Source organism: Halichoerus grypus, chromosome 13 (assembly GCF_964656455.1).
Source record: "Halichoerus grypus chromosome 13, mHalGry1.hap1.1, whole genome shotgun sequence".
NCBI lineage: Eukaryota > Metazoa > Chordata > Mammalia > Carnivora > Phocidae > Halichoerus > Halichoerus grypus.
In genome coordinates this window covers 77,879,932-77,906,670 of record NC_135724.1, presented here as the reverse complement: position 1 = coordinate 77,906,670, position 26,739 = coordinate 77,879,932, and the positions used below count along the sequence as shown (strand labels likewise).

The 26,739-nt window shown below is 43.9% G+C and overlaps 1 protein-coding gene across 2 annotated transcripts in view; it reads left to right on the top strand.

The window, feature by feature from the left end:
* CORO1C (coronin 1C) overlaps positions 1-23,946 on the top strand; it is a 77,618-nt gene extending 53,672 nt beyond the window's left edge. For both annotated transcript variants that reach the window (XM_036085936.2, XM_036085939.2), the window contains 8 exons: positions 9,460-9,589; positions 12,490-12,671; positions 13,845-13,964; positions 14,934-15,038; positions 16,981-17,126; positions 19,557-19,614; positions 19,711-19,956; positions 21,483-23,946. In XM_036085936.2, coding sequence (XP_035941829.1) covers positions 9,460-9,589; positions 12,490-12,671; positions 13,845-13,964; positions 14,934-15,038; positions 16,981-17,126; positions 19,557-19,614; positions 19,711-19,956; positions 21,483-21,602 — 1,107 coding nt within the window. In that variant the 3' untranslated portion in view covers positions 21,603-23,946. The remainder of the gene's footprint in view (positions 1-9,459; positions 9,590-12,489; positions 12,672-13,844; positions 13,965-14,933; positions 15,039-16,980; positions 17,127-19,556; positions 19,615-19,710; positions 19,957-21,482) is intronic.
* The last annotated feature ends 2,793 nt before the right edge of the window (positions 23,947-26,739 follow it).

Genomic DNA, 26,739 nt, shown 5'->3' with positions numbered 1-26,739 from the left:
CTCAGATTTTATTCCAGTCCTTGGAATTTCTCTTTATTGTGGGTCCTGTCTCAGAAAGGAGCCCTTTCTGGTTCACTTCTAGAGTATGGGGTCTAGACTGAGGTCTAGACTGCTCCAGCCCCTTCAGACCTTTGTATTTCTGGTCCCTGTCCCCGCCTGCTGTTGGAGGGGGCAAAACCCTTCCCAGTTTCCACTGCTTCTTTCTCGCTTCTCTCATGCTTGGCTTCCTTAGCATTTAAAAAATAGGGCCTTTGTGAGGAATAGCCCTTTTTATGGCTGTAACTCTCTTCACTGCTTCCACTGTTACTCTCAGGTTTGTGAAGCACCCCATTGCTGCCCCATGATTTTTCCACACAAGAGACCCATAATACATAGGTCATATGGCTATTGGTGGTTTTCCTCCTCCCACTTGCATTTGGGGGTTATCACCTAGTTCTGGGTTTTTGTTTTGTTATCTGTTTGCTCTGTGTTTTTACAGAGAGACTTAAGAAGATCCCAAAACTGTGCTTGCCACTGACACCACCATCCTTCCAGAATCTTCTATTCCCTTTTATTGGTATTGCTAGAGTGAACATTTTGTAAATTAAATAATGCTTTGAGATAAATCCTCTTCCTAGTTTGTTTTTTTTTAAGCCCTTAAGTATGGCACTGATATTTTAATTGTTTAATATCCTCCAAATCATTTGTTATTGTTACTGGAGCAATTACAAGAAGCTTTTATAGCTTAGCAGTTGAAATGAAATTTTAAAGAAATAGTTGATTTTTCCTACCCTACCTTCTCAATACCTCATTTTCCTCTTTGCTCTCCTGAAGGTAAAAGTACACTGTATGATAGACCTATCCGTTTCAAACACAACACCATTTTTTAAAATTTTTACGTTATTATTACTATGATGATGATGATTTTTTAAGTAATCTCCACGCCCACTGTGGGGCTCGATTCATGACCCTGAGATCAGGGGCCACCCACTTTATTGATGGATCCAGCCAGGTGCCCCAATACCATTTTGTTTTTGAAGCAAAATGCTTTCAGTAGTTTCCCAAGCCTAGGCTATTGGTAGTAACCCAGGAGCTACAAATAGTAGGTAGTGTAACAAGGCCTCATTCTAGTAGGAGAAGAATCCCGAGAAAAGCCCAAGATGGGGATTTAGAGCGTGTGTAGGCCGCTTACATGCCCTCAAACTCAGTTGCCTTACGGGTAAAATAATAATAATAATAACAATAACAACAGGAAGGAAGCTATAAATATAAAACGAGTTAGTATTTTTTACAGTGTACCTATAGTGATTTCATAGCAGTAAGAATATCTTTAGCAAATAGTTAAAAAAATACAATAGAACCACTGTCAAATGAACTGTAAAAGAATTAAAGTTTTGTTTTTTTTTTTTTTAGAAAGAGCACATGCATGCTGTGGGGCGGGGGCGGGGTGGGGGGTGTGTAGCGAGTAGGGGCAGAGGAACAGGATCTTAAGTAGGCTCCATGCCTAGCTCAGAGCCTGTCGCAAGGGCTCCATCACACAACCCTGAGCCGAAATCAAGTCGGACACTCAACAACAACCCAGGCGCCCCTGAATTTATTTTTATTTTTTATTTTTATTATTTATTTATTTGACAGAGAGAGACACAGCAAGAGTGGGAACACAAGCAGGGAAATGGAAGAGGGAGAAGCAGGCTTCCCCGCTGAGCAGGGAGCCCGATGTGGGGCTCAATCCCAGGACTCTGAGATCATGACCTGAGCCGAAGGCAGACGCTTAATGACTGAGCCACCCAGGCGCCCCCCCTAAATTTATTTTTAAAACTTGTTGTATTTATAGTTCTAATTCCATTAAGTCCTAAGCATTTAAGCATTGATTTAATTTTGCAAGCATTGATTCAGTGACAGGATGTCCTTTTGATTGTAGGTTCAGGCTAATGGTACATTCCTTCATCTTTTACAGATGACTTTTTATTTTTTTTTAATTTGTGGGAAAAAAATTAGTTGTATTTCTTGTTATAAGAACAGCAGACAGCACTATACAGTAGACTAAGATTTTCTAAGTAAATTAATTTTTTTTATTAACATATAATGTGTTATTTGTTTCAGGGATACAGGTCTGTGATTCATCAGTCTTACACAATTCACAGCGCTCACCATAGCACATACCCTCCCCAGTGTCCATCACCCAGCCACCCCATCCCTTTCACCCCCCTCCCCTCCAGCAACCCTCAGTTTGTTTCCTAAGATTAAGAGTCTCTTATGGTTTGTCTCCCTCTCTGGTTTTGTCTTGTTTCATTTTTTCCTCTTTTCCCCTGTGATCCTCTGCCTTTTTCTCACATTCCACATATCAGCGAGATCATATGATAATTCTTTCTCTGATTGACTTATTTCGCTTAGCATAATACCCTCCAGTTCCATCCACGTCGTTGCAAATGGCAAGATTTCATTTTTTGGAGACTGCATTATATTCCAGTGTGTGTGTGTGTGTGTGTGTGTGTGTGTATCACATCTTCCTTATCATTCATACAGATGACTTTTTTAAGCAGTCTGAAAGTAAATTATATTGGTGTAGCTTACCTTTAATGTATTACTTTTTGAAGCAGTGTCTTATACTGGCAGAAAGCAATTCTATAAATCCTCCTCCCAGAAATTATACTCTGCTTCTAGGTTTTCCAGACTTTTCATACTGTGAGTTCTTTTCTCCAACAATATCTTCTCGTAGAGAGTTTTAAAGGTTGTGGCTACTAAGTATTTGACTTGGGAAAAGTTTAGCCCCAAGAAAATATTACTGTTTTAAATAATACAAAGAGCAGCCAAGTTAAGTTTAGTGAATGATGTTGACTCACCGTTGTTTGTTCCTTATCTGCAGGGAGTAAACAAACACAAATGTAAGAAATGGCCGGTTCAAGCAGTGGGTTGCAGTCATTGCTTCTTCCAGAATCTGGGAGAGGGAAAGATCTTGGAAACAGAGTATTTATCTTACTCGTCTCTGGCTATATGTTCTGAGCGGTCCCAAATGAAGTTCAAATGGACATTTTTCCCTTCTCCCAGATCGGTCTTACACTAGAAGTCAACAGAAGTAAACTCCCTATTTTGCACATCGTTGCTTCTGTGACAGATTTTCCTAATACAGTTTTTGCCTTGAAATAAAAATGGAAGTGATGTTGTAGTTGGTGATAAGAGTGAATTCCTCAGTCATTCTGTAGGTCTTCATGTTATTTCCATTTTGTGCAGATTACATCCGGGCCGTTTGCCAGTGGTTATTATAACCTGGGCACATCAGAAATGAGCTCTCAGTTCTTGATTTTCCCAAAACTAATGTTGTTTTCCACGGCCTGGTTCATTTAGGCAGTTTCTGTAGGGGATTCTGCTGTTTTGCAGCTGCTACAGAGTCTATAAGCCTCTGCCTGTCTCTTCAGATCATCTCTTTTCTTCATTTTCCCTTTGGAATTGGTCTCCTTAGCATTTAAGAAATAGGGCCTTTGGGGGGGAATAGCCCTTTTTATGGCTGTAACTCTAGTGTCTAGACCAGTAGCAAGTTCAAGAGGGGTGATTGAAGTTGGGAAGCAGTGTCTGGAAACGCTTTGTGTGTGCTTTAAATTTGCACTGTGTTTGAGAAACAAAACCATCAATGAATTGCACTTCAAAATTGCTCTTCAAGAAAAACCCAAGTTTCTTAATTTTCATCACTTTTTTCTTTTTCTTTCTTTTTTTTTTTTAAAGATTTTATTTTTAAGTAATCTCTACACCCAGTGTGGGGCTGGAACTCCAACCCTGAGATCAAGAGTCGCATGCTCTACTGACTGAACCAGCCAGGCGCCCTGTTCATCACTTTTTTCTTATTGGAGCTGTTCTCTCGAGCTGTCCTTTTTCCATTTTCAGAATTTCACATGTTGAAAAGGATTCCAATGATACATTAGTTCCTGAACATGTGCTTCAAGTTATTTTTTTTCCAGAACCATGATGGGTTTTTACTGATTGATTCGCTTTTTCATCTGGAAGCCCTTGGGACTGATTACGTGTTTTTTTTTTGTTTTGATTTAAACAAAACATTGCCATAGCAATGTCTAGTCCAAATAGAAAATTTCAGGAATACACAGTATTATTTAAAAAACATAAAGCAAAAAATCAAGTGGAGGAGAGAGATAGCTTGTTATCCCTGCCGTGCTGAGATGCTCAGTCTGGGCACAACAGAGGATGGTTGATGCCTGTTTTCCTCTCTACTCACTGACTTTTTTTCAAAAAAAGCTGTTTGGTTTAGAGTAGTGGCTTTAGCAGCTGAACATGGAACAGAGAAAAGCTAATAGACCTGCATAGAAATCAGAGCTGTTCTCATTTGTGCTGATTGGTCTAGGCATGTACTAGCGCTTTCACACATCCTATCTTGCATGTGAATTAAATAGTTGGGTACAGTGCTGAATTAATTTGAAGACAAGACTCAAAGAAATCCTGGTGTTCACACCTAAAAATATATGCAGGGTCATAGTAAACAGCAAGAAGAATAATCGTGAACATAGTAAGCATTTTTTTTTTGGCCAAGCTGTGTTTTCTAAGCCCTTTATGTACATGATTACATTTAATCATTATAACAGCACAGTAAGGCCAAGAGTGTGTCCCATTTTACAGCTTAGAACACCAGCCTAGGCAATAACTGGTTTGTCCAAAGGTCACCCTGTTTGCAGTATCTCACATCAGGGGCGTGCTTCAGGTATGCAGAATGTTTCAGCTCTTCTGATGTGTCCTTTAACGCCTGTATGTAGAGCGGATGCTGGCCCCATATCAAACAAGGAAACTGAAGCTCCCAGAAGTGAAGTCCCTTCTTAATGTGAACACAGCCAGTTAGTGTCCTAGCTCTGTCAGGAGCCCGGGTCTTCTGGCATCCAGGCCAGCATCCTTTTTGCCGCACCAGGCTGTGTCCCAGATTATGCACAAGAAGACTAAACCTGTACCAACTGGGGGTTCTGCTTTGTTGTCCCTGCGCTTCAGGAGGCAAGACCTCTTCAGTCCAAACAGGAAGGCCATTGCCTGGAAGCCTCAGACAACCCTACAAAGGGCAGAGAGCCACATAACAACAGGCCTGTGAGTAGGGCCAGTGGGCACCAGCCAAGCGGCGTGCATGCTTTATATGGAAAAGTTGACAGGTCTTCCAGCCCTTTCCCACAGTCCACAGCGCAGAACACCACCACCTTTATTTACCAGCAAAGGCAAGAGTTCCATCATCTTTTCATTTAGTTTCACAGACTTTTCCAGTCACTGGCACCTCCCACTGTAAATCCTCGGGTCTGTGTTACTCCTTCCTTCTTTCCTCTTCTTCCTGTCACCTAACTCCTGTTCATTGTTAGAGGTCATCTGCCCAGAGTCTTCCTGGATGCACCAGACTGGATAGCAAGAAGGTGACTTCATGGGGCGCCTGGGTGGCTCAGTCGTTAAATGTCTGCCTTCGACTCAGGTCATGGTCCCAGGGTCCTGGGATCGAGCCCCGCATCGGGCTTCCGGCTTGGCGGGAAGCCTGCTTCTCCCTCTCCCACTCCCCCTGCTTGTGTTCCCTCTCTCGCTGTGTCTCTCTCTGTCAAATAAATAAAATCTTAAAAAAAAAAAAAAAGACGGTGACTTCATGACACTTGCATTTTCGTGTAGCCCTTGCCTTACAGCAGCGTAGCTTTGCTTGCACGCGCTGTGTGGGTTCCGGGCACGTTACACAGGCAGCAGCAAGGGCTCACACTTGGGAAGAGCCTGCCTTATGACAGGCGTTAGTCTAAATACTTTAGACTCTTATTACCACATTGCTTCTCAAAACAACCTGTAATGAAAACAGATTCGTTACTCTTCCCGTTTTATAGATGAGGAAATCTTAAGGCTCAGAAAGTTTAGGTCACTGTCTCCAAGGTTATGCAGCTGATACGGGGCAGAATCAGGAATTGGGCAGTCTGTTCTAGTTCTGGAGCCCATGTTCCTAACCACTGTACTGTTCTGTCTCTGCATCTGACGGGGCACTGACTGAATGCCAGGCGCTGTTCTAGGACTTATGTACATGATTAAATGTAATCATGTACATAAAGGGCTTAGAAATCCCCACAGCAGCCCTAGAAAGTATAAGTACTCATGTTTCCTCTGTGCCCAGTGATGTCGAGTTGTTTGCCCAGGACCATCGCTGTAAGTGTCCCAGGCAGGATTTGAACCCTGCGGGGTCTGTTTGGCTCTGGAGCCCATGCCCCAAGCCTCTACATCATACCACTTGTCTTCGATTTTTGGTCTCTTAGAAGTCTCTGCTTTCTGTTAGACTGTAAACCGCTTGACAGCAGACTCTGTGTGTAGTCACCCTTTCCCCTCTTGCCTGGTAATGGGCCTGCCTTAAGTAGAGGCTACTCGAGAGATGTGTTGTGTGAAGGAGTGACCAAGGTGGTAAAATGGGTTAGGAACCATTGACTCTGCTAAGGTGAGATAAAAAAGGAAGAGAGTTTCCTCATTTTAAAAATTATGTAATAAATTTTGCTCCATCATTAAAATTTCCTTGCAATCCAAGGAAAACATGGATGGAGGGAGAAGCTAGAGACAGGAAAAGGTGAAGTCCCGTTATGGGCTCTGCTTCACCCTCATATTTAAGATTGGAAATGCTGACTGTAAACAAAGCCTTCCATCACTCCACGCCTCATCAGGGATTTAGAAAACACAGTATTTAATTGTGGTTAGAGTCCTTGCAAGAGAAGCCAGCAACCCGTGGTCGTGGTGCCATCTGGAGATGGCAGGTGGCGTTACTGCTTCTCCACTTTGAAGCCCGGGTCAGAATTCAGCTTGGAAAATGCATTTCCTGTTGAGTCACTGAAGTCCCATTTCATAATTGTTTCTCAGTGACTTTAGGCTTTGATCCAATCAGTTTTCCGTTCCTTCTGTTAAAAAAAAAAACCCCAGACCTGCTCTACATTCAGATAGTTAAGTTCAATTTGGAGCTGTTTGACTAATCATAAACCCTTCACTAAAAATAGTGTGTATCCGGATGAAAGCAAACCAATAATGCTGGGGGTGGTAAGCAGATAGCCACACCCCCAGGGAAGAGAGGCACGGGTCAGAGTCTGTTTGGTGAAGAGAGGCAAGGTAGGTTTTCTTGTGCCATCTATGCTTGTTCACAACTGCATTGTTTAAAATTTGCTCAATGATGAGGGTTCAGGGGAAATCAGGTGACATCCTAAGCTTGGGCCGTCAGAAGTCACGTTTGTTTGGCCATGATTGGCGTAAGGGGTTATAATTAGCCTGGGCAGAATTTAGTAAGCGGTTATAGGGTTATATATACTATAACCAGGGTTATAGTTAGCCTGTGCAGAATGAATGATCCTTGACTTTTTCCCATTCTTCAGGATGGCAAACTTTTTCTTCTAATTTTTTGCAGGACAACAGAACTGAGCTGAACCTTAAACACTCATCTAATCCAGATCTCTGCCTTCCACTAAGCAGTTGAAAACAGACAGTTGTTTGTCTCCTCCTTAAAAATCCCCAACAAAGGAAAATTCTGTTTCTCACTTGTTCCACTGTTGAGCATGATTTTTCACTGGCAAGTTCTAAATTTTTCATGAACTAGTTCCTTAAAATCTTTTTTGGTGGTAAATTTACTTATTTTAATATATTAATACATTTGAATTGTTTAATATATTTTAAATATTTGTATATTTAAAATATATTAACTCATTTAATGTGTTTTAATCTCCGTATATAAGAAGATAATTATTTTAAACTTTAGCGTTTTCACAAACTGAAATATTACTGAATGTCTGGTTTTCTACAGGGTTTTCGTGCTACTCAGCTTAGTGGTGACTCGGTTCTTTCTTCTTAGAGGGTGTCTCTTAACCTGTTAAAACTCAGGTCTTCCACTGTCAGAGTCTCTTGTCCCTTCCGTCTAATGCTTTTCCCATCCCCGTCCCCCTCTGCCACCCAGGCATGTCCCCAGTTAAGATAAGATGAATCTTCTGTGTGTATTCACCAGTCAAGAGGATTTTTTAAAACCGCTTCATTGAGCTGTAATTCACATACAGTTCACCCATTTAAAGTGTACAGTTTAATGGTCTTAATTTATTCACAGATACGTAAAACTACCACCAGAGACAATTTTAGCTCATTTCATCAACCCCAAAAAGAAACCATGTATTCATTAGCTATCGCTGCCCCCGAGTCCCCAGCACTAAGCAACTGCTAATCTACTTTCTGTCTCTATGTATTTTTCTATTCTGGACATTTCATATACACAGAATCCTGCAATATGTGGTCTTTTGGAATTAGCTTTTTTTACTTAGCATAATATTTCAAGCTTCATCCATGTTTTAGCATGAATCAGTACTTAATTTCTTTTTGTGGACAAATATTCCCTTGTACACATATATCACATTTTGTTTATCTGTTTCTCAGTGGCTGGACATTTGGGTTGTTTCCACATTTTGGCGTTTATGAATAATGCTGCTATGAACATTCATGTACAAGTTTTTGTGTGGACATATATTTTCATTTCTCTTGGGTTACCTTAGGAGTGATGTTGCTGGGCCATATAGTAACTCTGTGTTAAATCATTTGAGAACTGCCAGACTTTTCCAAAGTGGCTGCACCATTTTACATTCCCACCAGTGGTGTAGGGGGCTCTGATTGCCCCCCATCTTCACCAGCACTCACTATCTGTCTTTTGATTATAGCCTCCCAGTGGGTATGAACTGATGTTTTATTGTGGTTTAGATTTGCATTTCCCTAATGACTAATAATATTGAGCATGTTTTCATGTGCCTTTGAAAACTATATATCTTTCTTGAAGAAGTGTTCTACTTAAATTCCTTGCCCACTTCTAAAATTGGGTTATTTTCCTTTTATTATTGATTTGTTAGGAGGTCTTTATATATTCTTTTTCACCATCTTGATTGTGTTCTTTGAAAGGCAAAGTTTTTAATTTTGATGAGGCCTGATTTATCTTTTTTTCTTTGTAAGATTTTTCTATGCTAGATGTTACAGAACTATTATGTATATTTTTATTTTCCAAATGTAAAATCACAGAAAACATGATGTTTTAAAAATGGCACCATCCCCCAGGAGCCCTGGTGTGTGGCGTTTGCTCTCCCCTCCAGAACCCTGGGCTCAGCTGGGGCCTGTCACCCCAGTGCTGCGTCTCACGGGTGTTTCAGGTGTTTCCTATTCTTTGAATTTTTTTTTTTTTTTTTTTGGCACGCTTCTAACTGGAGATTTTGAACTTAACAGGGAATTTTAAAATAAAATCTCAACTATTAAGTAAAAGTGGAGAGGCAACATTTTATAGTCCTGATGGATGTTCTGATCTTTAATAGCCTACTCCATTTTTAAAAAACCTGCTTAGAGTCATACAATATTCTGCCTTTCATCCAAAAGCCAGTGTGTGTTCTGTTTATACAGAGCAAGTCAGCAAACTGGATGGTCACAGGAAATGTGACAATGAAAGGTCACCCCTCATATGGTCCCTCTTGCTTCCTTTCCCAACAGGTGTGGCAGATCCCAGAAAATGGACTTACCCTCTCCCTGACCGAACCGGTGGTGATTTTAGAAGGCCACTCAAAGAGAGTCGGCATCGTGGCCTGGCATCCGACTACCCGCAATGTACTTCTTAGCGCAGGTGGGAGCTCAGCACTGGGGGAGGGCACGGTAGCCAGTGTGTTTCAATGTGTGCAGGGCGCATCTGAAGCAGCTCACCGGGAACTGACAGTGAGGGGCCGGGATACGGTGGCTCCCCAGCCCCCGTGCCCACAGGCACATGGCTATGTGTGAAGGCCACTTTGGCAGTCTGACTCAAGACTTGTTGCCTAGAGAAAGGAACAGATACGTTCTTACCTAGAATCCCAACAGACTCATGGCTCCTGCTGGGGCCCTTCCTGGACCACAGTTTCAGTTATTCCTGAGATAGCAGGAGGATCCCTGGTAGGAGCCCTGGGTGCCCGCTCTGAATGTTGTTGCCAGCTTTGGGGTGATCCTGTTAGGCAAATCTCCTTCCTTGAAAAAGATACTTTGATTTTTCTCCTTATATAAGTAGTACATGTATGTTATAGAAAAAAATATATAAACAAAAGGGGAAAATAAAATCATTTGTAATCCTACCACCTACTCAGAAGGAATATCATCATTGATGTTTCTTTCCAGAAGAACTTTTGTGCACATACATAAATGATTTTACCCACAAAGATAGGTTCAGAAACTTTACATGTGACCTGCTTTCTGCTTTCTGTGCTTAGTGGTGCACTATGGTCCTGTCCGTGTGCCATTGAATGTTATTCCTGTTTTTTTTTTTTTTTTAAGATTTTATTTATTTGAGAGAGGGTGAGAGAGCAGGAGAGCAGGGTGAGGGGCAGAGGAAGAAACAGACTCCCCACTGAGCAGGGAGTCTGATGCGGGGCTCGACCCCGGAACCCCGGCATCATGACCTGAGCTGAAGGCAGATGCTTAACCTACTGAGCCACCCAGGTGCCCCATTCCTGTGATATTTTTAACACCACCATTAATAGTCCACTGTCTGGATACCTTCATTTATTTAATCAGGCCCCTATTTCGGGACATTGACGTTTCCTGGGGTTTTTTTTTTTACACTGTTGAATAGCACTGCAGTGAACCCTCAAGCCAAGATTTAGTGTTCTTGGTTTGCCAGTTGAGTGGTTTCTAAGTGTTATCCTACAGAAATCTTGTCCTCTGCCTACAGTTTGAGATTTTATCTTTTATAGAAGCAATACAAAGGTCACAAGGGAGCCTCATGGGGTGGTGGAAATGTTCTATATCTTGATTGTGATGATGGCTACATGAATATATACATTTGTCAAAATTTAGCAAATGTATACTTAAAATAGGTGCATTGGATTGTATGTAAATTATACTGTAATAAAATTGATTTATAAAAAAAGGAATACTAAACTTAGTAGTAGAATTTTAAAGATCTTTCTGCTCACCAGTAAAAAGGAAGGGGGCAGTTGAGTTTTTAACTAGGAATAGAGGGTGTTTATGATGTAATAAGGTAAATTAAAAAACTTAACACCAGGTACCTATTGAAACCAAGGACTACTTTTCAAAAAAGATGCTATATAAAATTCTCTCTTTTAGTTAAAATCACAAGTGACTAAACCTGGGAACCTTCTGATGTTCTACTCAGTCTGATAAGGAGAGAAAACAGTTCCAGAGGTGGAATTCCATCATGGAAGTTTTCCTGCTGCCCCTTGTCATTGAGGCCCAGCATATGGCATCATCAGCCGACTGATCCCCATTCTGCCTTTTACAAACAAGGAGAATGGTTGATGGCAGTGTTGTGCGTATTTTCAGACTACGTGATCCATCCATGGTGGCTAAAGTTACCTGTTTGCTTGTGGTGGACAAGGCAGAGGGAGGGTCAGGTCTCACCCCAGGGTTCAGGTGCAGCTTTACTGTTGTGCAGGCCTTTTTCCCAATCTCCTGTTTCCATCCCATAGACAACCTACGTGTCTGGGTATCAGTGGCTGAGTTTTTTTGAAGTGCTTGCAAAATTGGCTTATTGGCAAGAATTTATCTTCAGGGTATCCATCCCTTATTTTGCTTCATCCTTGAACTAATGTCCTGGAAGCAACAAATGGCACCTGCTTTTTAAAGTAGTCTTGGGTGGGGCACCTGGGTGGCTCAGTCAGTTGAGCGTCTGCCTTTGGCTCAGGTCATGATCTCAGGGTCCTGGGACTGAGTTCCTCATCAGGCTCCACACTCAGCAGGGAGCCTGCTTGAGATTCTCTCTCCCCCTCTGCCCTTCCCCCCCCCAAAATAAATAAATCTTTAAAAAAATAAAATAAAATAAAGGGGCCTTGGGCCTAATGCTTGAAGGAAGTTGGAGTCAATGAGCAGAGGGGTGTGGCTCCATCAGCATTGTGGCCTCTTCTGGGATCAGCTTCTGAATCCACATGCCTACTTGATTACAGTTTGGGCTTCTCAGATCAGCCCAGTCTTGACCTATTTTTCTCCCCTTTTAAAGATAAAGATCTGCTCTGAGCACACATGCATTTCCCTTCCGCTTACTTGATTTACCATGCTTTAATGTAAGACCATGTTTTACAGCATTTTTGATTTGAATAACCTGCTGTCCCACATTTTTGTTGAGTGTTCTAAACAGCTATTTAAACTTTATTTTTAGTTCTGCTGGAGAAGAAATAAACTGTTCATTCTGATGTTGGTTTTACTAGAAAAGGGAAGATTAAGATCACATGGGGTCCACCAGTCCCAGTTAATTCTCAAAAAAATAGATTTTATTTTCTTAGAGTTCTTTGGTCATTGCTTTTTGTTTGTTTCATATGAACCCAAACTTAGCAAGCCGTATTTTCCCTTTAACACATTTCTTTTATACAGATGTCTTTTTCCTTTGTCACTTGAGTTTTTAACTCCCAGCAAGTAAATAGAGCCACTTACAATCAGCGTCTTTCTTTCTGTGCATATGTCTCCTCACTGTATTTGTAGCTTTCAAGCGTTGCTGTACAGGTGTTTCTCATCTCTGAGGGCCGTGGCTTTGCTTGCTTTCAGGCTGTGATAATGCCATCATCATCTGGAATGTGGGGACGGGGGAAGCCCTTATAAACCTGGATGATATGCATTCAGACATGATTTACAACGTAAGCTGGAACCGGAACGGCAGTCTGATCTGTACAGCTTCCAAAGACAAGAAAGTGAGAGTAATCGATCCTAGGAAACAAGAGATTGTTGCTGTAAGTATGCTTAGGACAAAATGCCCCATCTTTGTAGCACTTCAGTGAACTTTGCTTGTTAAAAGGCAGGCTGTAGAGGCCTCGCCCTGGTCAGTGGAGCCTCGTTGTGTGCAGACGCCAGACGCTGAACCGTGAATCCGAAGAGCCTTGTTCAGGCTTCTGCCTCCCAGCCACTCTTCAGAGTTGTGCGTTCCAGCATTTACACGAGTCTTCTCTCTCACTTGGGGACCACTTTTCACAAAGAAATGAAGTTTTCATCAGTTCGCTAGAGTCCTTGAGAATTTACAAGTCTAGATCAGCTAACCTAAACTATTAACTGCGTTCCTGGCTTAGTGCTGAGGATTGATCCCTGCCCCTTCCTGCAGCCATCATCAGAGTACCTCACAGAGATGCCACAGGTTGTCTCTTCAGTTCCATGTCTTAGTTTCTGCCACTCAGAGTAGGCCTCACCAGGTCACCCATTGTGACAGAAGATGGGCATTTGGGACTTGAGCTGGGGTTGAAACGGCAGGTGCTGGATCCCAGAGTGTCTTGCATCAGCCCCGGTCTCTGGTCCTGCATTTGCCTCTCTCTGGGATGTGCTGGTTTCTCGGCAGTTTTACTTCTTAAGAGTTGGGTGGCGGTCATGACTAGTGCTTATTGAGCACTGGGGACTTGCCCGGCCCTGCGCAAAGGGCTTTCTCCACTAGAACCTTCAGGGCTCACAACTAGTGCACTCTCAGTGAACAAATGAGATTAAGGAAGGGGTTAACTGAACTAGACTTCCTTCTGTCCAGTGAATTTGGTAGAAACCGTAGGGTATATCCAACTTCAGGTTATCCTCTTGAGAAACAGACATCTGGCAGAGTCCTTTCATGTTTTTTGTTTTTACAGAGCATGGACTTGGGTTGGCAGCAGGGCATGGTGGAAGGAGTGAGGCTTTTGAGTCAACTCCTGGCATTCTTGCTTGCTAACTAGCTGAGGGACCTTGGCCAAATTACATAGTCTCTTTGTTTTCTCATTTTGGGAGGACACACACACACACACACACACACACACACACATGTGCACGCCTGGTAATCTGAATGGCATGGGGGGCATGGGTTGGATTCAGGTATGAGCCCCCACTCTCCCACCCCACCCCACCTTTACTGCAGTTTGAATATAATATGCCTATGATTCTTGGTCCCCCAGGAGAAGGAGAAAGCACATGAAGGAGCAAGACCTATGAGAGCCATCTTTCTGGCTGACGGGAATGTCTTTACCACTGGTTTCAGCCGCATGAGTGAGCGGCAGCTGGCTCTCTGGAATCCGGTACGCCCCTTCCCAGCCTTTCCACTGGCTTACATTTGAGCTTTCTCTTTTCTGAGCGGGTCTTTGGGTGGGTAAATGGATTATAGGATTCTTAGTGTAGTTTTCTGAACTCCTGCTGGTCTTAAATTGGATGTTACGTTCTTATCCTCACTGGAGACTTATTGCTTAAATGTATTACAAAAATGCATTCTTGATACTCTCAAGTAGTCTGTGTTGACTACGTTTTTTAAAAAGAATGCACAAAGAAGCCAGTGTTTAGAACTTGGGAAACAAGTTCTGAACTTTATTTTTATATGATCAAATGTTTAAATCAAAATAGTCATGCTTAGGAAAATGTCGAGAATAGCATAAGTGAAAAAAATAACAAAACTGAATATACGGTATGATCTCAATCTGTGTGTGTGTGTGTGTGTGTGTGTGTGTATGTATGTTGGAAGGAAGGAAGTAGACAAAAGCAGTCATTGTTTTTGCCACCCACTGGACTGTGGGATTATGGAATATGGGATGATTTTTATAGTCTTTCTGTAACTTTAAAGAATGTATATTTACAATAAGAAACATTTCTTTTGAAAAAGGAAATAGGGTGCCTGCCTGGCTCAGTAGAGTGTGTGACTCTTGATCTCAGGGTCATGAGTTCAAACCCTGCATTGGGCGTGGAGCCTACTTTAAATAAATAAATTTTTTTAAAAAAGAAAAAAAAATCAAAGGGGAAGGGCTGTCTGTCTCATCTTTGTCTTGGAATCACAGTGATGTGTACATTGATGAGGTTGTCAAATTGACAGTTTTCATTGGTTTGGAAAATTGGTATTTATGTGTATGAATTGGTATTTACATGTATGAATATTATATGTGCATTGTTCAACTTTTCATTACTCTAGGAAATTGCTCACATAATTAGGGATAAAAGAATGATTCACCTTGTAAAAATGTGTGTGTATACAAATATATATATTTGTATTTTTTTCCCAGAAAAATATGCAGGAACCAATCGCTCTTCATGAAATGGACACTAGCAATGGGGTGTTGCTGCCCTTCTATGACCCCGACACCAGTATCATTTACTTATGTGGAAAGGTAAACAGTCATTTTAATGTTTCATATTAAATTTAATCTTGTAAGAGGAAAAGTATCCTTCAGAGATTTAGTAGATGGGCAATGCATTACATCATTTTAATATTTTGATTTATCTTATTGTGTGTATGTCTTAAGCTAAAATAAGGACCAGTGATTTTAATGTGTTTTCGGTCTTGAGACTGGGCCCTTTGAGTTTGTCATTTGTGTGGCAATAACATCCTGTGTTCAGGACTTCTGACTGCAGCAGGGGTGGGGATCTGGTGTTGGGGCAAATGCCGACAGGGATGTCTTTGCTCAGGCACTCTAATGAAAAAAAGAGGACACACTGATGTTCCTTTCACCTCTGGTGCCATGTGATCTGGGATTTTAGATTGCTCTGTAATGGTATGACGAGTGAGTAACGAGGTAGCCACATCTAATGCTGAAATCCACCGGGTAGCCCTATATTGGCATGTAGGTACTTATCACCACATGCCATGAGCTTTGTGGATAGGAGCTTTTGAAGGGCTCAGAGATTCTCCAGGGTGTTTTTCTTGTTCCTGGAGTTCCAGCATTAGGGCCCTGGGCTTGAAAGTGTGTGGTCTGCCTAGTTTCAGGAGGTGACAGTTGTTACAGGAAGACCCCACACTAAAATCAGAAAGCCTACCTTCCTGCCTTAATGATCTCTCTAATTACAGGGTTACCAGCTTGAGGAGGAGGAGGAGGATTTCATTTTAGTGGACAGTAACCTTAATGTTCCATATTCTTTTGTAGGTTCTGTTTTCCTTAGAATTTTTGTAGTTGAAATAAATGAATTAATGCAGCTGGAGCTGTTGATACATTTCCCCCAAACCTGTTAGGTAGCCCCTTGCTAGGTAAAGCCAGAGATGTTTCACTTCTCATAGTTGTCATAGATCAGTTGCTTAGAAACTGGGATCTTGTCTGTTTCCTTGAAAGTCATTTTACTTCAGATGTTCACAACTGCCATAGAGTACATCAAAACAAATAACAGGAGCGGTTACCCAGATATTATTAACCCGTGGTGGAAAGTTATTTTGAGTATGCAGGAAACAGTCTGTGTTTAGCTTTTTTACCATTGCTTTAGATATTTACACCATTGAAACAAGTGGAAACCATGCAAAATGAGACTTGTAAACAAGGCATAATACTGCCTGGTTATTTATATCACACACACACACACACACACACACACACACTGCTTCTAGCAGGCAGCCTTGCCTTCATTGTTCAGGTTGGTATAACTGTGTGACAGTTATACTTGGAGAGACTAGCATATGCTTCAGATCTCCAAAAACATCTGACCTTTCTAAGCAAAATTATCATAGAATTTGACACACTGCTACGAGATAGCACTACCTTCTAAAGTGAAAGGATACTCATGTTTTAGTAAGTATCTTAATTATGAATTAAGAATTACTATGAGTTAAGAATAATGAATTAATAATGATTAAGAACATTTATTCTAAATGTTTCTTAATTATAAAAATCTTACTTTTTATTATCATCTGATGGTCCAGTGTTAGTGCCCTCAGGTCTGTGAACACCACCATTCCGTTGCCAGTGAGAATCAGTCATTGCCTTCTCTGCAGTCCTACTAGACTTTTGTTTGTTTTTTGAAGTTGAATTGCAATTGCAGTTGCTTGGCCAGAAGTGTTAACATTTTTGTCCTGACTCCGACTTGGTGTCTAGCTCAGTGGAGTAAAATTTGAGCCTTCAGTAGGAGGCAGAGGAGACCGTTTAAAGGACAGGCTAGCATCTGATAAGTGAGGGCTGGCTTTGCCAGGAAGAGAAACCATCGTATCCTCTTCCTCTGAAGAGAAAGCAAAGGTTGGCCACTGAGGCGGAGTCCCGGTTAATGCTGGGCTTAGAGGGCAGAGAGACCCCACTTCAGCCAGATGCTTCAGGTAACATCCAACGCAAACTTGTCTCTGATTTCTTGTAGGGTGACAGCAGTATCCGCTATTTTGAGATCACAGATGAATCCCCGTACGTCCACTACCTCAACACATTCAGCAGCAAGGAGCCTCAGAGAGGGATGGGCTACATGCCCAAGAGGGGACTTGATGTTAACAAATGTGAGATTGCCAGGTAAAGAATTGGTCTGGTAAAGTCTTCACATTGTTTGTGCCGTGCGCACCGCACAAGAACAGTACATCTACCAGTCATGCTGTGGAGCCAGTCTGTGTGCCCTTTGTTGTGGTGTAGAATTGGTGTCTCCTTTCCTGCCCACACTTAGGAACATGGAGTTTTATTTACTTTTTTAAAAGATTTTATTTATTCATTTGAGAGAGAGACGAGAAAGCACAAGCAGTGGGGAGCGGCAGAGGGAAAAGGAGAAGCAGACTCCCAGCTGAGCTGGGAGCCCGATATGGGGCTCGATCCCAGGACCCGGAGATCATGAGCTGAGCCAAAGGCAGACTGCTCAGGTGCCCCGGAACATGGAGTTTTAGAGCAGTGAAGAACCTTTCAAAATCATTTAATTGAACTGTGTCCCTCCCTATTCTTCACACTACATAACCTGCAGTGCACTGGGTTAGCCGAGGCATATTGCACACTTAACTTAAATAGCAAAGCCTTCATCTCTTGTCTTCAGGCTGAGACTGTGGCCAGTGTTCCCTGGGAGGCAAGCAGGGAGGGCCTGCCCTTGGGATGGAAAGAAGAGATGGTTTTTCTGCCCTGTGGGGGGGACAAATACGTTCCAAACTGGATTGTAGACCTCATGGATCCTAAGTTAGAGAAGCCAAAGACCAATAGCTGGGTGTTGGGTTAGCTTGATTTAGGAGGTTCAGCTATGTTATATAATTCCTGCCTCTCTATACTACTGTGGATTTAAAATTTTATATTGCATAATGCTAGTGGTCTTCCTAAAGGGTAGGCTTTTTTGTCCTGCTGGTTAACAAATGATAGTTCATGAGACTCACGAATGACTGACCATTTCTTTTTTTTTTTTAAACAGTTTGGTCATGTATTTTTTTTGTTTGTTTTAAAGATTTTATTTATTTACTTGACAGAGACACAGTGAGAGAGGGAACACAAGCAGGGGGGAGTGGGAGAGGGAGAAGCAGGCTTCCCGCTGAGCAGGGAGCCCGATGGCGGGGCTCAGTCCCAGAACCCTGGGATCATGACCTGAGCCGAAGGCAGATGCTTAACGACTGAGCCACCCAGGCACCCCAGTGACTGACCATTTTAAACAACAGAATGACTAGCACTATCAGGCCTAGTCATACCGCACATTTGTATAGCACTACATTTCTTTCTTCTTCTTTTTTTAATTTTTAAAAATTTATTTTGTTTATTTTAGAGAGCGCACGTGCAGGGGGAGGGGCAGAGAGAGAGGGAAAGACAGAGCTCTCAAGCCGACTCCCTGCTGAGCGCAGAGCCCGACGTGGAGCTTGATCTCAGGATCCTGAGATCATGATCTGAGCCAAAATCAAGAGTCAGGCACTTGACCAACTGAGCCACCCAGGCGCCCCACAACACTACATTTCTATGGACATCTGCCTAACTATGCTGTCCTGGTCACACAAGTAATGAACACATCTTTAAAAATAAAAATAATTTTTTAGAAGCCCCTTTTCACATTAATTATTGTAAGTTTCTTTTTAAAATACATTCAGTTCTCTATAACTGGAGCAGTGAAGGAAAGCTGTCACAGATAATTCAGAATTATGGTGTAAACCAATTTCATCAAAATCTGGTTCAAAATAGACTGAATCCAAACTTAAGATTGCCTCCAGTATTTGGGAAAGCCTTTATTTTACTGTCATCTAAAAGTTTAAGAGACTTATAAGCACAGTCCTTCAGGATACCTCCTACATATGAAGTGTTTCTTGAGCATTCGTTAGACACTGGGCACTGTGCTAAACAGGCCGCCACACGCAGTCCTTGAGCTGGCTGTCAGTCCCAGCGCAGTCTGTTTTACCGCCAAGCTGGCTGCAGAGGTTCCCACTCTTGCCACGTTTTGGATAATTTCAGATTTTTCTTGAATGTTAGACATGATGTGGTTTGCTTGGATGCCAAAATTTTAATCTTAAGATTGTTTTCTTTTCCTTTTTAAAAATCCTATTTATGTTGACAAAGGTTCAACTACCTCTAGTTGGCAGAAGGCCTGGCATCCAAGTCATAGAAGCTATTAATATTAGGTGTTTGTTCTCTCCTGCCTGCTGACTTGGTCACTTTTCCAGAAGTGAATCATCGTCGGTGGTGGTGTTTCCACCATGGCTGGTCAGCCCCCAGATGACTGGAGTTGGACCATCCCCAGAAGTATAAACTTCTGCTCCTGGTTCTTGTTTCCAGTCCACCATTTCCTAGCATAGTTACTCTTGACTTCTCTTTTCTCACCTGGAAAATGGGAACACAAATTGTACCTGCTCCCCAGAGTAGATCAGCTAAGGTTATAGACAAAGCATTTTGTGTTCATCCAGCAATGTAGATAGAAGACTAGTTGTCAGTCATGAAGCCTGTTACCTGGCCTCCTGTTTCACTTAATACAACTTTGCCTTTATTTCCCCCTTGAAGATTCTTCAAACTTCATGAGAGAAAGTGTGAGCCTATTATCATGACTGTTCCCAGGAAGGTGAGTGCCCAGTTTCCTAGGCAATCCATGTTTAAAAAGATTTTTTAAATTCCAGGTCTGTCTTCTTTAAGGATTTTCCCAAAATGTCTCTTGTAGTCCGACCTTTTCCAAGATGACCTGTATCCTGACACAGCGGGGCCTGAAGCAGCGCTGGAGGCAGAGGAGTGGTTTGAGGGGAGGAATGCAGAGCCAGTCCTCATCTCCTTAAAGCATGGATACATTCCCGGCAAAAACAGGGATCTCAAGGTGGTCAAGAAGAACATTCTGGATAGCAAGCCCACTGCAAATAAGAAGTGCGACCTGATCAATGTCCCTAAGAAAACCCCAGACATGGCCAGTGTGGTAAGGCCTGCAGGAGGTGGAGGGTGTGCTTGGCTGGCTCAGGGCTTTGATTTACCTTTTTTTTTTAAGTTTTTTTTTTTTTTTTTTTTTTTAATGAGAGAGAGAACACGGGCAGGGGCAGAGAAAGCAGCAGACTCCCCACTGAGCTGGGAGCCCGACGTGGGGCTCGATTTCAGGACCCTGGGATCATGACCTGAGCTGAAGGCAGCCGCTTAACTGACTGAGCCACCCAGGCACCCCGGGCTCAGGGCTTTTAGTGAATGAGAACATGTACTATTTGTAAGGACCTTCTTGGTCACATGACATTTGTGAGCTTGTGGCCACTTTTGTCTCCTTTAACTGTGTTTTTTTGTAAGGACCAGGGTAGAAGTCAATCTACTATCATCTCTGAGAGAAAGAGTGAGCGAAAGAGAGAGCGCACAAGCCAGGGGCAGAGGGAGAGGGAGAAGCAGACTCCTTGCTGAGCAAGGAGCCCGACGCGGGGCTCGATCCCAGGATTCTGGGATCATGACCTGAGCCGAAGGCAGACGCTTAACGACTGAGCCACCAGGCACCCCTGCTTCGGTGTTTTCTGAACTGTTTCTCCCCGGTGTTTACAGTCACGTCTGACTGGGGTGGAAATGAAACACAAGAGTGTGGGGCCACAGGTGCTGGAAAGAGAGGGTCCCAGAAGGGGAAAGAGTGATAAGAGGGTTCAGGTGTTGCTGAGTGTTCCAGAGACAAGCGTCTGGTGGTGAGTGAGACTTAGCAGCAAAGCTGATCTTGGGCCTCTTGGCAAGAACTGTTTCAGTGGAGGGTGGGAACCAAAGCCTGATGTTGGACACCCGCATGGCCCCCGGGGGGCTGCTGCTGAGAGAGCGGGGTCTGACTAGGGAGGACAGGCATGGGGAGTTGGCGGGAGTGGAGCAGGATCCCAGGGAGCCAGAGGACGGGCAGTGAGTCGTCAGTGAGAAGGTGAGTGGAGTGAAGAGCCAAGGTATCTGCAGGAGCTGGTGCTTTGGCCGTCATTGAGGAAGCCACGTGAGGCGCCGTGGCCTGCAGGGTTTCCAAATGAATTGCCTCCACCTGGGACAGACTAAGGCCTCTTTGGAAGAGTTAGCAAGCAGGGCAGGAGGGGTTAGCTTCTAAGAAGGACTCTCCCTGGGAGATGGTGGGAGCTCTGTAGCCTCTGGAAGGTCACCCCTGACCCAGGTCACATAGAAGCTACTCCTGATGGCATTGCGTGGGGTGGCTGGGCTGTCAGGCAGGCCTGAAAGAATCGGTCCTGTCTCACAGTTTGACCGTGTCCTGAGTCAGTCCAGGTGAGTGCACAGGCACGGGGAATGGGAGTAGCGCTGCGGGACCCTGGTTCTGCTGTGGGCGGCAGGTGGACTGACCAGCAGGCAGTACTTTTCTCGGAAGGCCCAATTTGGTGGCTGTGGCTTGCCACTTCCAGAGTAGAAAATTAGATTGTACTGTGGTAAGCTTCGTTTACTGTGTTTTAGTAACCTCTTCCCTCTCCACTCCCCCCTTTCTGGTTTCCTTAGCAAAACGAAGCCAAGTTGGATGAGATTTTAAAAGAGATCAAATCTATAAAAGACACAATCTGCAATCAAGATGAGCGCATTTCCAAGTTAGAACAGCAGATGGCGAAGATCGCAGCCTGAAGGTCCACCCCCCCCACCCCCAAAATGGGAGCAGGAACTTGTGCTTGGTAGCTGGTTGTTGGCGTGGTCCCAGGGAGGGCGAAAGGGAGGCACTGCCATTCGGAGACATTCTGTGTCACATTTGTCAACCAGCGATAGGCCACATTCCAGTAAGAACTCAATTCGTCTCTCAAATTTGCAGAAACAAAATGTGATTTAAAATAGCTGAGCTTTTTATCAGAAAGCTTTTTTGATGTTTTAAGTGTTATGTGACTTGTCGAACTTTTAAAAGCAAAAGTGCTACTTTTAAAATCCCAGATATTCTGAATTTTAGAAAACCAACCAATTCTGATTCAGTGTCGTGCCCAAGTACCTTTTTTTTATGAACAGGGACCAATGCCACATTGCTTTTTATATTTCTTTTTTTTTAACGTTGCCAAAACCAAAAGTAGCTTTTTTCCCCCTTGTATTTTACTACTTTGCAGTATTTGTGTGTGTGTGTGTTTTTTTTCCTTAATTTGAAAGGGACAGCACTGTGTATGTTTATAAACTAAATGAAGATAAGATATTATTTTGTATACACGTTCATCTGAGAACAATCAGAGCAGTAGCCACATGGTGCTGGCTCGTTTGCAGCACAAACCTGGTCATCCTCGTGACTGTACAGAAGGAAGACTTGAAAAATCACGTGGGTTCGCATCACCACCCTCTCCTTTCATGGAGTCTTCTGATCAAAAAAGCTCCTATTGTATTGTTTCCTTTCTTCCCTTTCTCTTTTCTAGAAACTGGGTGGTTGTACCAGAATGGAATTTCACTTCTTGGTTATCCTGTGCTTCAGATGATTATAATCTAACCTAAACTAGCATGTGTTTCTGCAGTTTTGTTATACACATAGAATCTATTGCATTGATCACTTTAAACATCATGTTTCAGGTTTCGGTCAATACTTGACAAGGGTTCCTGGGACAAGAAGCCACAGAAGCCACTGTGGAGTGCTCCTTCTTGCCCATTTCAGCAGCTTGCCTAGCTCTTGAGTACAGTAGGGGACGGAGACCTGGGGAACCCGGAGGGGAGTGCGTGCCCCGACGTGATCCTCTGCTCTCACGCACATCCCATGCCGTTCCTGTGTTGTGCTGGAGGCAGGGGTGGTTCTCCCTGTGCCCCTGGAGCCCCTGTCCTTCCTGTGGTCTCATGGATGCAGCCGCCTCTCTCAGGGCTCCCCCAGCCAGTCCTTCTGTCCTCCCTGCCTTTCAGCCCTCCCCACATTCAGCTAAGAGGAGGCCAGAGAGTGCTATTGAATACTGAGGGTGAGGAGAACGGTCTAGCATGATGCAAGACCAGGAGCGCAGGGCTCTGCTATACCTTTAATGTGTACTAACTCGTCCCTTTGTGCTCGCCACACGAACCAGCCTGCCGTGCCCCTCCAGCTCACACACAGGCTCCCCAGACACACGGGCCAGCGACTGAGCTCTGAATACCTGTTCCATTCCTAGGTTAGCTCGAACTTCTCTCCCATTTCCATGTTCTCATTTTGCATGCCTGAGGAGCAAGATTTAAGCAATCTCTGGGAAGGGCTGAGTGAGTGTCTGTGTTTGAACATGAAACGTCTAGTGCCAGTGGGCCCACCCAGGGGCTCGCGTGCCTGTTCCTGCCTGTGTGGGACAGGACTGGCGGGGAGCATCTGCAACAGGGAGCCCGGATGGAGGTGGAGGGTGGCGGCAGTGGGTTGGAGTGCACAGCCGAGCTGGGGCTAATGTCCGCATAGGAAAGGTACCATGTTTTTACCCAGTATTGGGATTACTGTCTACACAACTTCCAGGCATCTGAACGTTTGGTGTGGTTTTGTGTGTGTGTGTGTGTGTGTGTGTGTGTGTGTGTTGGAGTGGATAGTGAGATGTAAGGAAAACAAGAATCACAGTGACTTATATTCAAACCTGTACATGTTTCTTTATCAACGTAATCTGCTGAGGATCTTCATTTTTAAGATTGAGAAATGTTTTAAGGTTCTGAAATCAAATTAAGTAAACAAAACTGTTGATGGTGGTGGAACACCATAGGGAATGTGGTTCAAAGAGAAGACAGAGCAAGGAGAAATTACCCTGATCTTAGTGTGTAGCTTATGACTTATTTAATGAATGGATGCCCAGCCAGGCTCAGAGTCGGCGCCTGAAGCTTTGTGGATTATTCTTCCTGTTGTGTCGTTTTTTGTTTTGTTTTTTTTTTTTCTTCTTTTTCTTTTTAAAGCCGTGCTATCCCAGAGGAAAACCAGTGAATTACTCCTAGATCGGCTCTTATAGAGCGGCCATAGTCTTCTGTCAAAACACTTGCTTCCATTTTCAAAGATAAAAAATCATTGATTACAAAATGGTGTCCGTGTTTATTTCACACCTCAGCTGTCTTTGAGGCAGCCCACAGCCTCTCTGACTCAGTGGAACCCACCAGGCGACTGTTCCTCTCTGAGGGTGAGTACCGGGGAAGTGGGGGTGGGCCGCTGCGCTCCAGCCCAGGGGAGGTCGGGTGGGGTGTAGCGGAGGGAGGGCTACGTGCCGGATTCCAGCGGGCCTCCAGCCTTTACCAGGGGTGGGATCTGGGGCAGATCTCCTCGTCTTGAGGCGTCCCTTTCCCTGCTTTGAAGGAGGGCTACAAATCCCATGTCGTGTGGAAGAGGGACACCCGCAGCTGGCCACACAGAGCGCTCGCCACTGTGCATGGCTGACAGTGAGACCAGCTGAGTCCCTGACCGTGCCTTTGAAAGCATTGTTTTCTTCAGTACAAGCACAGCCCTCTCAGCTTAGCTGTGATTTTTATTCCAACAGAGGGTTTTCAGGGTCATTTGAACTTCATGGCCTTTTTAGCTTCCCTTTTCACACCAAAATAGCATCTCATGACATTTCAGTGATTGTAGCAAACAATCCCCCACCATTTGGTTTTTCCGAAGGTTTGTAAACATGATGAATAACTGGCACAAAGCTCCCCCTCCTCAAGGACATTCTCCTAAAGTTGCTGTAGTCCGTGAGGAGGACGGCAGCCGGGTTTGTGGTCAGCCCGTGCGTGGCTGCAGGAAGTAGGGTGGGCAGATGCTGTCTGTGCCCCTCCAGGATGCCCACGGTCAGGGGGCAGGCGCCTGTGGGAGGTGCTGACGACTGGCTTTCTCTCTCTCCGGCGGCCTGCCTTCTATGCCAGAAAACCTAAAGGTCACCATGTCAGCCCCAGACGGCCAGCCAGGCCCCATTGAGGGAGGACTTCCGTTTTTTTTTTAAAGGCTACTTCCCTTGTCGTTCTTGGTGTTCTGTGTCCAGAAAAACTTTTTGTTGGCTCTTAAGAATCTGTTAACTCTAAGTGGCCCTTCTCTTTCTGCTAGCACGTTAGAATGTCCTGAAGCCAGCAGCGGGCTCGAACGTGAGCCATGGCCAAGGACACACACCTTTTCCTCCTTCAGACAGGCAGTGCTGGACAGTGCCCTTTGTTAAAGTCCTTTCCTGCAAGGCTGGAGGGGGTGTATGCTTATCGGCACAGCTTTTCCGGAGGGCAGTGGGACACGATACATCTGAAGTCTTCAGCGTTCCTACCTTTTGGCCCAGGGTTTTCACCTCTGGGAATTTTGCCCCAAAGAAACCAGCGGGAGATCTATTCAGGAATTAGCAGAGGAAAAATTAGTTTAGCAGGGTTAATTAACCAGCCCAGGACAGATTGCTTATGACAAGCCCTCTTAAGGATATGAATATATACAATATATATTTACTCGTTGAATGCAAGTTTTGTTGTTGCTATGTGGAGTTACTGGCTGTGGGTAATTTTTATCTAATTAGATTTTACTGAATTTTGTATTTCCCATAAATGTCCTTATTCCCAGAGAGAAGTTACTAAAATTAATGTATGAATGATGAATTAATGATACATTGAAACAAGCATCCTAAATCAGTGGGGGAAGGAAGTGGTGCAGTGACATTAAGTAGCTCTGGGGGGCAGGGACTCCTTAGAGCCGCCCAGCGGGACACCAGTGTATGTTCCTGATGGAGTTAGTAGTTAAATGGAAAGAAATTTTATTTTCAAGTTTAGAAGAAGAAAAAGTCCTTTTCTATCTAGACTTTAGTCTGGGGAAAACTTTTTAAATCACAAAGGAGAAGCTAGATTGGCTCCATAAAAATCAAATTACCTAAGACTTTAAAATGTCAAAGTGAAGGTCATGGAAGCTGGGAAATAGATTTTCAACCAATATGATATGAAGCAATACACTTTAATATGCTTAATCTCAGTCCCAGCTGCCTGCTGTATTTGAAGTGGAGGTGATCTCACCTCCCTGGTGGGCTGTGTCCAGCTGTGAGGCCGAGAGGGCTGATGTGCCCCATCGGCCTTCCTTCCTTGCCCCCAGGAGTTCAGTCTATCACAGAGGTGGAAGGAGATTGCTAGGCGACACTAGTCAGAATGAGCTTTTGTTCCCCGATGGCAAGTTTCTGGAAAAGGTGCAAGGGAGATACTGCTCCAGATTCAGAAGTACTCAAGGGTAAGGTGGCTGCTAAGTTTGTTAGGTTGGCTGAAATGTGGAGAAAGGGGAGTTTGGAGAAGCTGCTAGAATCTGCAGTTCAGTGTAGCTTTACTGTATGTACGGAAATGCAGCCAGGTAAGAAAACAGATGTTAAGGGCCCGAGTTAGTGTGGGGCGGGGGGCGTGTTTGGGTGAAGGGCACAGCTTGGGTGACCGGGTGACCAGAAAGCTCTGCCCGTCCCACTGCCCAGGGAGCCTGGGGTTGGGAGGCAAGTGAATCACTGCAGTATGCTTGACTCAGGAGGGCGGAAAACCAGGTCTTTTCTGTTACCAAAACCACGGGGTGCTTAGTTTTTTGTTTTTTAAGTGGAGAAGCTTTCTCACACTGGTCTTAAAGACGAAATGGATATTTTTGGAAAGGATGACAGCGGTGGGTTTGCAGCAGCGCTGGAGAGAGATGATTCAGACAAAGGCCTAGCAGGCAGGTGGTGGGGTGTGGGGAAAGCTTTGGGTTGAATGAGACCAGCAGTCATCAGTGTTGCAAAGGGAAAGAGAAGGAGCTCATCTGGTGCCAGGTGCTGTGTGCGCTAGGACTTCAGATACAAATAAAGTACCTTTGCTGCCAACTGGTCTGGGCGATGCAAATAGATTACAATGTAAAGAGGTCACACAG